The sequence below is a fragment of the Anas acuta genome, chromosome 19, assembly GCF_963932015.1.
Source record: "Anas acuta chromosome 19, bAnaAcu1.1, whole genome shotgun sequence".
NCBI classification, from domain to species: domain Eukaryota; kingdom Metazoa; phylum Chordata; class Aves; order Anseriformes; family Anatidae; genus Anas; species Anas acuta.
The window spans coordinates 3,720,606-3,733,492 of NC_088997.1; the positions used below are offsets into that span (position 1 = coordinate 3,720,606).

General features: G+C 43.7%; 1 protein-coding gene across 1 annotated transcript in view; it reads right to left on the reverse strand.

Annotated features, from left to right (window-relative positions):
* Positions 1–12,887, reverse strand: part of VPS53 (VPS53 subunit of GARP complex) — a 62,242-nt gene that overhangs the window by 12,781 nt on the left and 36,574 nt on the right. Inside the window, 5 exon segments of the mRNA XM_068655623.1 lie at positions 351–499; positions 5,943–6,021; positions 9,455–9,537; positions 10,453–10,600; positions 12,089–12,331. Coding sequence (XP_068511724.1) covers positions 351–499; positions 5,943–6,021; positions 9,455–9,537; positions 10,453–10,600; positions 12,089–12,331 — 702 coding nt within the window.

The following is a 12,887-nucleotide window of genomic DNA, read 5'->3' on the forward strand; positions in this document are numbered from 1 at the left end:
ATAGTCCTCTATATTCAGCTTTTTTAAAATGTCCAGCCCCAAACCTTCCATACTTGGCAAAAAGTGACCGCTGATCATCAAAATATTTTATGGAATGGTTTAGGCACACAAGAAGGAACCAATCAGTGCAAACGTCTGAGAAAATCTGCCTCAGCAAGAAACTTGAGACAAGAAATTCAAGTGTCTTTCAACCTCGCCAGCAGCTGCTGGTGCTTACTGCCCTGCACCACCTCCCTCTGTGCTCTCCCTGGGTGGGAAGTCTTTGCCCAGGCACCGAGGAGGCAAATTGTCACGCACAGAGTAGTGAAAGCAGAGGCCCTGAGGGGTTCTTTGCCATGTGGGTAACTTACTTTGCGAACTTGATGCAGAACTGAGTGAAGTACTTCCTCGTGGATGCCAGGTTGTCGCGGATGATGGGGACGTTCTGCTTGATGTGGAGGATTACCGAGGTGACATAAGGACTCTGATCCCCAACGTGTTCCACGTTCTGCCACTGCATCTGCACGGAGAGGAAAAAACAAGCAAAAAGACTGTGTAACTCATTAGGGTTCAAGTGATATGCAAGGAAAACTGGACGAGCTTCCTGCCAAAGGATCTCTAAGGAATAATCAAGAGACTGCCTCTGCAATTCACCACTACCAAGGTCATGTTCTTCGTCACTACACTGCCTGATCAAAACCATTCCCAGAACAAAACACAAAGGAGGGAAACCCAAAATGGCCCTTTTTGCACCAGAGCGGAGAGAGATTCTGCCTGGTAATGGGAAACATTAGCAGTAAAAAGGCTTTTGGAGCACCCTACACTGCTTCAATATGTAACAGTTCCCAGTTTTCTGGGATGAAGTGCCCATATAAATCCTGATTACAGGCATTTGAGAAAATAACTGCAAGCTTGCAAAGTCTGGATTCCTGTATGGCAGCCAAAGCTTTAATACTGGTGAGACTGATGACAGATAGATGGAAGAGGTAGAAATAGTCTCAAAGGCCAAAACACTCTACACCAGTGTAGCTCACATTGAAAACTCTTCTGGTGTACCAGCCAGGATGCCAGCTTCACCTCAGCCCAAATACACATTAAAAAATAAAATGAGAGGCTGAGTAATTCTTTTCGCATTTTCATTTACCATCAGCAGAAATGCAACAGACTGTTCCCTGTTAGCCAGATATGTGGCTCCCTCGACTTCCTCAGAGCTTTATTTGAAAAAGCACAGTGAGCACACAGTACAAGTCGTTTGAAAAAAAAGAATTGGGTAGGACCTTAATGTCCCTGGCAAAACGTGTATACAAAGTCTGCTGGGTGCTCGTGTTCCCCAGTGAAAGTGCTCTTAGCACTGCTAGTGTTCAGAGACGATGCACTCTGCAACGTGCTCCATGTAGCAAGGTGGAGATGCAACCCTTCGTGTTGGAGATCAAACAAGAATAAAATTTGTATGAAAATCAGGACAGAAAACTGGGCAGGTGCCGAAGATGAGTTTTATCTTTTGATTAGGTTTGTCCTCAAACCTTTCTTCAGAAGTTCTGGATTTTTCATGCAACTTTTTAAAAATTCCTATCTTTAATTTAGAAACAGCTACTTTGTGCCCTGCAACCCAGCTTGTTCAATTACACCCAAACATGCAGCATAAGTGACTTAATGGGCAAAGAAGCCAAAGTCTTTGCAAAATCAGTGTCTGCCAGAGTCTACACACATCCTACCACAGCTGTCTTTTTTTTAGCCAAGCAAACAAAACCCCGAAGTGCTCATCGCACAGTAACCAGGTAGCTAGCAGGGAGATTTCTTTCATCACTTGCTCTACAGGTTTTAATTCCGTCTTACTTTCAGCTGGAAGATTGCTCGGAAGACAACTGCTTTTCTGTGGCTTGTGGCAATTTTCACATCAGAAGAAAAGGCTCTGTGCCTGCCTCCCTGATGGACTCGCACACAGCCTCCCAGCGCTGGCCATTCCCAAACGAACAGACCGTCCCCATACACAGGATCAGCCAGAAAGTGGGAAGGGACTGCTGAGCTGAATTATTACAACAACAACAAAACAGTAGCCTTCTCATTTTGTTGCTTTTCATTCCAAAAGCAATACTTTACAACCGAGCCTTTAAAGCACGAGCAGTAAAAATAGCCCTTTGTGTGTGTGTGTGCGTGTGGGTGCGTTCCACCAGAAAAAACCCAGTAGCTGCAGTGAAAGGCATAGCACACATACTGAAAAGTCATCAGAAGAAATACGAGCCCAACTCTTCTGGTAAAGCTTTGTTCCTGTCGTTTTAAATTTATTCCTCCTTTTCCCCCATCCTATGTTTTTCTTGGGATATCCACACAGCCTGCACACAGAACCAGCCCGAAGGGCAGGAGCAGGACAGGAGCAGAGGCGTCGTGCTCGGCAGCCCCAGGGAGAAGCCCCAAGCACCCACACGCCCCAAAGACCTGGGTGACGTGGCTGGCTGCACAGCAGGGACCCGTGATACCCTCAGAATTGGTTTTCCATAGCACAAACACACAGCCCTCAGGATTTTAGGGTGCTTTCTTAAGGAAGGGGAGGAGAAAAGAGAAACTGTGAGCAAAACCAGAGTGGTTTGATATAAAACAAGAGCTGTACAACGTTCTGGGCATAATGGAAGCCCTAAAGTGCTCCCAGGTCCACCTGGCTGTGAACCCCATGTCCCAATGTGTCCCTATGTCCCCAAAGAGACAGGAGTAGGGTGAAAGAGCCAAACCAGGAACCACCAGGTCCCTGTGACATACCCAGTGCAGCCTTGGGTCTCTAGCTAACGGGGTCGCTTTGTGGATTTAAGTGGGGATGAATCAGTCTCCAAGTCTCCCCACGCACACGATCATCCCTACTCATTAGGGTAGGAATGTAGAAAACATCATTAGAGGCTCTGGTACAGGGCACAGGCTGCACCCATACCACCAGGCCACCGCCTTCTCCCCTGACCTTGTGTCACCCAGGCAGGAAGAGGTGGGAGGGTGGAGGAAGGCCAGAGGGTGATGCAGGCAGCAGATATCGCTGCCTTTGAAACCATTTTAGTTTGCACTCTGCTGTATGCTGCACCTTGTCTGCTGGCTGCAGTGCACTCACACTGACTTTTAATTAGCAGCTGGCAGCTCCGATCGCTCTGCTCTTGGGTTTTCCTTGGATGTAGTGGAGAGATCATTAAAGCTCCGTGCTTAAGCACTTGCTGTTGTCCACTCAATTGTAAGGAAGTGGGAAATTACAGCTGTGCCAGAAGGGTTTTTTTTTTAGCAAAATATAAAAAACAGCAAGCAAGCTACATAAGGCACTAAAATATCCCCCAGTCCCACTTACATACACAGTTTTACATATAAATTGATGTTTAATTCAGCAAATAAATAAAACCTTATCCAGCGCAATCCATAAACTTAATTGGGGCAAAAATATCTCATGCAGCTTAGCAGTTCCTCTTCCCAACAATTAAAAAGCACACCAGGCAACTTAAATGCCACAACGCGTTCACGGTACTTTGTCATCCACAAAAAGTTCTGTGCAGCAGCAGGTGATTTGTTGTCAGCACCCAAACTTCCCCAGTGGCTGCTCCTCCTTACCTTAGCCCTCCGGGTGCACACAGCAACATCTACAACCCCCAGGACAGCAGGGGAATTGTGTGTGCTCTGTCCCAGGGTACCACACCGTTAGCAGGAGTCCCCCAGAATTTACAGGGGCACTTGTACCACACTGGTAGCCCTGTCACCAGGAGGAAATTGTCTACATATTTGTTCTTCCCACCACAGTGTTCATGCGCTCGCTACTGAGAGCTACTGAGCCCTGCAGAGCAGCAGAGAACAGGGCCCCTTGGAGCTAGCACAGCTGCTTGGCTCTGCACTGGGGACAAGCTATAGCTGTCTGTGCCATCAACAGCTCCAAAATACAGACGTGCCTTTCTGGGAGCCCACGTTTATTTCAGAAGCAGCTCTGATATTGAAAATTGTAGTGAACAACTTTCACAACCACAGAGCAAACGACCACAAGCGACAAGAGCAAACTTGCTCACTTAGACATGGGGCGGTGCAGATGGCAGGCTGAAGTGAGAGCAACACACTTGCATAAAAGTATCCTATAAGATATTTTCAAATTATTATGGCACCAGGTGTTTAGGGCCAATCCCTCCCCTATCCCACATTCCCCTCCTATGGCCACGTTTAATCATTTTACACCTGTTGTAGAATTTGAGTAAAGATTATCACCTACAAATTTTGTAAAACGGAGCTTTATCATCATTTACTATTTTTTCCAGAATGCCTAAGTTCAAGAATCAGCAAAACTGAGCACCACTGCCAGCTGAAAGCAATATCCATGATGCTGTATTCCGTTAACTCTCTCAGTGTCGTCTGAAGCCAAAGCAGATTTAGAGGTGTAAGCATTTCTTAATTTACTTCTATAGTTACCAAATATTTTTGCAAGAAAAAAAAAAAGGATCAGCAATGTTCAATCTTGGAGAATATCAGAGTGAAGTAAATGAAAAGAAGCCAGTCAATGGAAGGGCTCTAATGGAGCAGTGGTCTTGAGACAGACGTGCCTTCACATCACAGGAAAGTCGGAATAAATCAGCCAAACAGCATCGACTCCTTCAATATAGACTGAAATTTTACACTTCTAAATACTAACTGTGTGTTTGAATAATTATATGTATTTCTTACTTACCTGTCAGAATAATAAGCCAGACCTAAAGGAAAGGCTAGAGGAGGGTGAGGGAAACAACAACTGCACCAAACCCAGGTCTAGTAAAGATCATATAAAGGGACTCTGTCTGATGCGAAGAGTGGAATGTGTGCACCAGTGACAAGTATTTATTTAGTTAATTTCACAGCACTTAACTTGTTTATATATCGTCAGTCTCATCACATATGCTGCATTTTACTGGTGTTCCAAAGACAAAAATAAATGGCCCACCAGCTGCTGCTTTCTCAAGGTTGTGGTTTACTTGGGTGTAAACAGTTAGAGCTGAGTGATTCAAACACTGCTACACTAGGTGGGTTCAGGAGGAGATCTGAGGAACTGTCACGGCAAACAAGTGACACCTGCAGTGCCAAGCCCTTCCTAATGGTGATATTTTACTGGGAAAAAGAAATCCTCTTTCCATGTGGGACATGTACAAGCTCTACTGCTAGCTGCATTCCACTTCAAATATTAGTTGGGGGTGGTGGGGCTGGTTACAGCTGGAGTACATCATAAAGCAGAAAGTTATTAAAATTCATGGCAGCAAGACAGTGTGTTGATCTGACAAAAACGCAGCTCTATGTTTAATATTTCTAATTAAAAAAAAATAGTGCAATCCACTTTTGTTGTCTTCACCTCCGTCTAAAGCAGTCTGGGTTTTCACAATACTTTGGCAAGAAACCACAGCTCTGCATTTCAAACACATAAAACCCAGCAGCGTAACTGCAACAAAATCCTTAAGCACTAATCACATGGGCCTCTCTAGGAATGGCTCCATATGTCCTCAAGAGGATCACAGAAGCAATAGGGCTCAATCCCAATTCCACATTACCCTTCAACCACCTCCATCTAACCGCCACAAACTAGCAGGCTAGTAAAATTCCTCCGCAAAGAAAATGAAGATAGCAAATGAGGTGTAGCATTTGAAGTTTCATGCTAAAAAAAAAAAAAACAGTTCTCCCAATCTTTAAGACTCGTGCTAGCATTAGGATTGGAAAGTCTGAAATAGATACTTGCAGAAAGTTTTATACTGTCTGTGTGCTTTAATGTGCTGCAAAAGAATGAAAGCTCTAATGTCAATTATAGTTTTTGGAGTGAAGGATATATTTCTAGCTACAGCAATTGCTGCTCTAAGAAGAGAGAAGCAATCCATATATTGATAAGGCTTAGGGCAGTGTAAAGAATATGTCAAGAGTGAAAAGAATATGTCAAGAGTGAAATCAAGCCATCAGCAGACTCTAAGTGTTCCCTCTCCTCAGAACAAATCCACCCCTACCTTGCTCATCGCAGTCAGGGCAGGGTCACAGGCTGCATCCAGGTCCTGCACTAACAGCTGGATGCTGTTGGAGATCACGCTGGAAAAAAATAAAATAAATCAAGCACAAGTTTTAGAGCAGTATTCATACAGTATCAGAACTGTCTTATTTGACCATGGAAGGAGGAAAATCCACTAGATCCATTATGCTGTGAATACACAAAGCTAAAATTGTACTGAAAAGAACCCTGGAAAATCTGCACGCTGTTCACTAGGGAGCCACACAAGGTGCTTCAGCATAGAGGAGATATTTTTACAGTTAATCTTTTTGTTTTGACACATAAAAGGAGTTGGAGATCAAAGATGTCAGACTGGGCAACCCCCCTGCATCAGAAAGAGGAGAAACCCCCCGAGTACTGATTAGGGCCAGGTGGGAATTCTGCTTAAAATTTAATCTAGCCTTAAAAAATAATTAATCAGCTATCCAGTCACAGTCAATATTCTACTACTCACAGAAACTTGCGAAGATGACTTTAGGAAGTACATCTATGTGAGCTCTGAGTGTGTCTCCCATTTGGGAAGACCAAGGCAGAAGCCTTATTTACGCTACGTCTAGGACTGCAGCCATCCATTGTTTGAGTTGCTCAAAGACATATACCAGACTAAAGGACAAAGACTTTTTTTTTTTCTTTTATATTTAAACAGCATAACGTTGCTTAGAGGGATATTTGATCCCTCTATGTAAGGCTCAGAACCCAATGATGTGCCTAAAGGTGTAACTGATCCTAAGGCAACGGTGAAGAAACGCTGTCTGCAGCAGCTCAGACCACCCTCAGGGGCACGTAACCCAGTGCTTGCACTGGAGACAGCTCCTGTTAAAAGCAAGAAGTGAGTGCATTTCACTAAGTATAGTTTTTAAGAACAACCTAACTTTAAATCTGCTGCAGATGCCTGTTTACAGCTTCAGGATTATGTGCATAAAGCCATTTTTACTCCTGCTCTTTCTCATGATGCTACCACAGATAGGAATTCCAGCACCAGTAGGAAATCTGATCAGTGAAATCGGATCCTTCAAACCAGCTTTCCTCCCCATCATCATCTTTGTGAAGTTCTGGGTACTAATCTAGAATTCACTGTTCAAAATATGTATATTTTACAGTGTCCAGCTCCTCGTAGAGACAGGGTATCACCTGCTCACAACTTCATGGCTGGCACCTGGGTGGTGCCCTTCACTGCAGCCCACTGGCCTCGTCTGTTCCCTTTCCTAGAGCTCTAGCACAGAGACTGGAACAGAAACCTAAATGTAAGGCTGTGCCTTCAGAACAATTTGTTTGTAACGGCAAACTCATCCAAAATTAGTTGGAAAAATTACTACAGGAGATTAAGCAAACATTAGCTTTGAGTTTCATGATCCAAAACTTCCACTGGGATAAAAAACACCTGTGGCTATTTCTGCTGGTGCCTCTGCTGGGCACCGCAGGGTTTACTCCTTTGGGGGATTCCACCAGCTCAGGCAATGCCAAGAGAGGCAGACTGAAATAACTGGTCTCTTGGGCACAGCTGATTCCTGCAGGGCAGCTGCTGTCAGAAGGCTGTAGGAAAGAGCTGTGGTTTAGCACCAAAATGAAACACAACCCACTCCGTGGAAGGAAAGTGACTTCATAACTAACCTCCACGTGTCAGGAGTCAGTCTAAAGCTGGGTCGCCAAACTCAGGCTCTTGCCCACAACCCACAAGATCACAAATGGGGACAGAAACTGATTTGTCTACACTTCAAAATAAACACACCTGCTGCAGAAGGGTAACACCGCAGCAAATGCATTGCAAATGCAAAACATCATGACATGCCAGCAGAGCTTTGATCCTGGTTATGTTAGAAGCCACTCAAAACCTCTGCCCCAGACAGAATTTAAAAATACTTCAGCAGCAGCTAATGAATCCCCATACAATTCTGGGCAGATACACAGAAATTTGAAGATGAGGAAGCAGAGGCCACAAGCAAGCTGTTGGGGCTCTAACAGAGAGCCCACTGAGCTCAGGATTTTGGGGGGCTCTGAACACTATCCATAACCTCAAAACAGATCAAAGGGGGTGAGGTGGGGAAGAAGCATGGATTTCTGGATTTAAACCACTGTAATTTTCCTTCTGTTGAGCTTCAAGAAGAGCGCAAAGAAAACACTTAACCTCCACAGCAGTAAAACCCTCCCAGTCAATTATTTTAAAGGTGTTCATGGTAGCTCTGCACTCTGTGTGAGGAAAGAAACGCTTCCCATGGTATGTAATCAGCAACGTTTTATCATTTGCTTTATGATCCTGCCTAACAGGACATCAAATCCCAGAAGAAACAACTTGTTTGATGTTAAATGAGCGAATGCCAAAGAGAGTTTTATAGCTATGACTTAAACTGACAGGAGACTGAAAAAGTGCTCTATGCTGGAACAGACTGAAAGTCAATTAAAAAGTCTTTTGTTACAAAATACATCAGGCCTGATGGTTTGCCAGGTTCGGACATCTTTAAAGTTAAACATGAGCTATACAATAAAAGTTTCCAAAACACATGGCATTGTATTAGCTATCCACAACCGACCATCTTGAGGCAGCCACTGTGGAAACTGAGCAGTGACACAAGATAACACAGCAACCCAAGCTTTCAGTCAGGGATTCACCCTTAAAAAGGTCTGAAAAATATCTAAAAGGGGAATCTCTGCAGCCTGGGATGGAGCCCAAGCTCATGTGAAAAATATGGATGGAGATTCAGTGGGATCCTGCCCACTGGAGCAAGACAGGAGGTATCACAGGAAGGAAGTCTGAAAAAAAAAAAAAATCTTGCTGCTATCTGGGCTGAATCTTAGCTTTAGGGAGAACAGGAGTTAGTAACACAGATTATTTTCCCATCTTTGCCAAGGCTTTTTGTCTGGCATGAGGCAAAACAATTATTTTTTGCCCCAATTTCCTTCTCTCAAAAATATTCTATACGTTTGCTAGTGGTGGAGAGGAGATGATGTTAGAGGGGAATATTTTTAGCATCACTACATAAAAAGTTATTTTAATGAATGATAATCTTCTCTCAATTATAATCCCCAAATATAAGATTGGATCAGTCTTTTATGACATCTGAAATGGGGTTTGATCATACTGACAAGGCTGCTGATTAACAGTGGGAAGTTAGAGCAGGAAGGAATGTACTGAAATAGCTTCCTTTCTTGAAATGTAACAGCCACCTCGCAGAGCTGCCAAGATGCAAATGATGTTTCAAATGGAAACTCACTATTTCCTTTCCTCTTTCCAGTGCTCTTGTTCCTTTGGCTAGAACGGTGGGGAACAACTACATCTGAAGTCTGTACTACTGCTGCTGCTCCTGGACCAGCCAAGGAAGAACCATTCCTTCACCAGGGAAACGCCTTTACCTAGGCTGCATATCTGGGTGGGTCCTACTGCTGGCTGGGATTTTGTGGCTGTATTACTCCAGCACCATCTGGCTGACAAACTAGGATGTTTGATATATTGTGGGAGGATGCATCTGCCGAACATACATGCTGAAAGTGTCTGTCTCTCCCGTCAGGTTGATCCTCTCCACTAGACTCGCATCCACTTTTTCTTTGAGTTTCTCTTCCAACTGTTAGGAAACAAAAAAGCCAACAGAAAGGTCAGATTTCTTACTTGACACAACCATTTTTGAAAACTTACGTCCTGGAAAACTCAGCTTCCTAAAAACTAAGCTGTGCTCAGACTGCATCCACAACTCAGCCAGTGAACAACGGAAATCTCTCCTTGCTGGACCCCCTAGACACTGATCTGCCAGGATGGCCTACGGTGGCAGTCAAAGAAATAAACCTCCAACATCATAAACAGAACTGTAGCATGACATGCTAATGTACCAGCTTAACACCGTGGCACCTGTCCCGCTAATAAAGCTGTAGTCCAACACCCTGGCTGTGCCCAACCTGCAGAGAAGCAGGATTGCCAGTTCTTGTGGTGAGAGGCCTCGATACAGCCAAACATCACAGCTCATCTACTATCTGTGGCATTTTGAAAGCAACTGAATGTGAGGAGCACTGTGGCTGCAAAGCGTATCAGCATAAATACCTTCTCTCCTCATTCCACCTTGCCCCAATATTTCAGGCGAGCATTTTCCCAAACCTACTCAGAATCACTGTTTTTCTTGTTCTTATAAAACAGAAATTATGAACCATGAGCAAATCCTTTTTTCCTCTCAATCCCATCAAAACAAACTATGTAGCAAGCATCGAAGGAGAGCATCCAAAACTGTGGCTACAGAGTAAGATTAAAAACATACGACTTCTCTCAGGTAGAAACAGCAAAATCAATATTTTCTCTATGAAATACTGATTACTGAGCTCTACATTTTTGAATCTATGGGAGCAGACACTACTATGCATATTTTAGTACTTTGATTCCTGCAGTCTCCATAGCACCCTAGCCTAGCCTAGAGAGAACAGCACAGCATCTCACGACAGAACAGGGACTGCTGTTGGGTGTCATCTGAGAGGTGCTGTAGAGGAAAGCTCACCTGCTGGGTGGTCGCCAGGCAGTACTCTGCTGTACTAAGGATGCTGCAAATGAGGCAGAGTTCTTCTAAAGTAAACTTCGCCACTTCAGAGCCTTCCTTTTCTTTCAGCAAACTAGTGATGGTGAGCCCGCTACTGCTGCTAGTTGTCCTGGAAGAAAGAAACCGTGTAAGGCTTTCAGGAGTACACAGACACACAAACTGCCAAAATACTCCTAGATTTCAAAGCCACAAGAGGGTCTAAAGACCACCAAGTCCAATGGCTTATGCAACGAAGGGCAGTGATGCGTAACCAAATTTGCATCAAACATGTAATTACTATTTTGGTTAGGAAATATCATTTAGGAAGACAAATGGAACTTGATATTAAGTCTTCATGCAAAAGGACAATTCACTCGTTCACAACATGTCAGGTTAAGATGCCAGCTGAGTACACCTTTCTCCAGCTAACTTCACCTTCACTGTCAGTTACTCAAAATCTAATTAAAGATTACATGAAAATCTCAGTAACTATCGAGCAACTTGTCATATTTATCTCCTCAATACCAAACAGATGTCAAGATGCATTTGAAACTTTGGTAACCCATTTTAAAAACTGATGATATCAACAGAGAAAATCATAGAGGATGCGGCTTCTTTCCACTGTGCTCCAGTGATTAACTGCTGTGTATCAACAGAGAAAGAATTAGAACAGTTTAGAGTCAGGAAATTCCCTACCTCTCAACTCTTCGTAATCCAAATCCATTAAAAAAATAGGACAGTGATATTTATCTTGGACAGCAAAAATGGAGCACACAAAAAAAACGTGTACAAAGAATGCAACTGAGGTCTGATGGAGAATGCACATAAAATTTTATCTTTCCACTTCTCTGGATGCAACCCTCTCCCCTTCCATCTGTGAAAGATTTTACTGGCTTCAGAAACTCATTCTGCTGCTCCTAGGTTTACAAGGAAAACAAACTGAAGATGGCAAACAGCATAACAAAATTGTCTGTAGTTAAGTTGGCTATATCTCAAAAACTTCCTTTAGCTTGTGCACTCACATTGGTGTAAACCTCTAATGACTTGTATTTTCACTGTGTTTCTACCTACAAGTTTTATTCATGCATATATAAAATTTTACAGAGCAGAAAGTTACAGGTAGGCACTCCAGCATCACACAAATAAACCACATTCATTATAAGTTATATCCAGGCATAATGTTGAGCTTATATCACTAGGGAGCTAAGAATCAAATCAAAGTGTGAACTTTTTCCCAAGCAGCAGGGTACAGGCAATATTGAAAGACAGATCTTTCTGACAAGACTTGGGCTGGCATTTCAAAAGGAACTTCAAGAAACAGTAACTCTGACTGTTAATCAAAGCCAAATATGAATTTAGCTTCCAGGGACCCTTAAAAAAATAAAAATAAAAAAAGCCATGACAGACCATTTGGTCTCTTGCTGTTTCTCATAACAACAAACTGAACATTTGAGAAAATTGTGAAGTAAATGTAGTCACACTGCTGCTCTGTGCTTTCTTTCACAGAGAAAAATAAGTGTTAACAAGTATGTATTTATTAATTATCTTCACGAAGCATCTGCTCCTCACTGGAATGTCTCACCAGACTGTGCTGAAGCATTTGGGAAGCTAAACTCACTTGGGCAGGTTTCCAGACAGAATTTTCCAGGCGTATTCCCGAAGGTACTTCTGGAATATGGTGGTCAGGGCTATCATGGGTTCGCCTGTGCTGAGCTGGGAGCACTGCACCATGCACTTCTTGTAGTAAACAAAGAGGTCGGCACAGCTGGGCAGGACGGCTCCTCCTTCATCCACGTTGGGCTTGGGAGGACCTTGAGCCTTGAAGTCAGCCACAAACCTGTCGATCAGCTCGCTGAGATTTCTGCGGCAGGGAAACAACGGGAAGATATTTTAGTATGTTGGGGGAGGAAATGGATGGAAGAGAGAGTTATGCCTAAAACCAGATGCCGTCTTGTGACACCAATAAACACGTTTTAGCGGTTTGATGTTCCAGCCCCTTCTCATCCCCACCCTCCCAGCACAAACCTTGTGCAGTAATGAAGACTGGGTGGATGAGTAACGACCCTTTGTACTCAGAGCTTTAGTGGCAGCTTCAATCTGTTCTCCAGTCACATCGAAAAGCTCGCAAGTGTGCCAGGGCTGGGTTCAGCACATTTGATGCACACTCGAGTTTCATTCCTGGCACCGGCAGAAGGAACAGTCAGACTGCCCGTATCAGCAGCCTTGGGGATTGTGGCTTTCAAGGGGATGTGCTCAGAATGGTGTGCCACTGCCACTGCTGGGTCCCATTTGGAAACCACCTGGTTTGGCACAACGTGACACATCCTTTATAGCAGTTTTATTTAGCACAAGCACAAAGTGCACTTCCTACTTAAACTCTTTTTTAAAGCCCAAAAAGCCCCACTATTGTCTCCAGT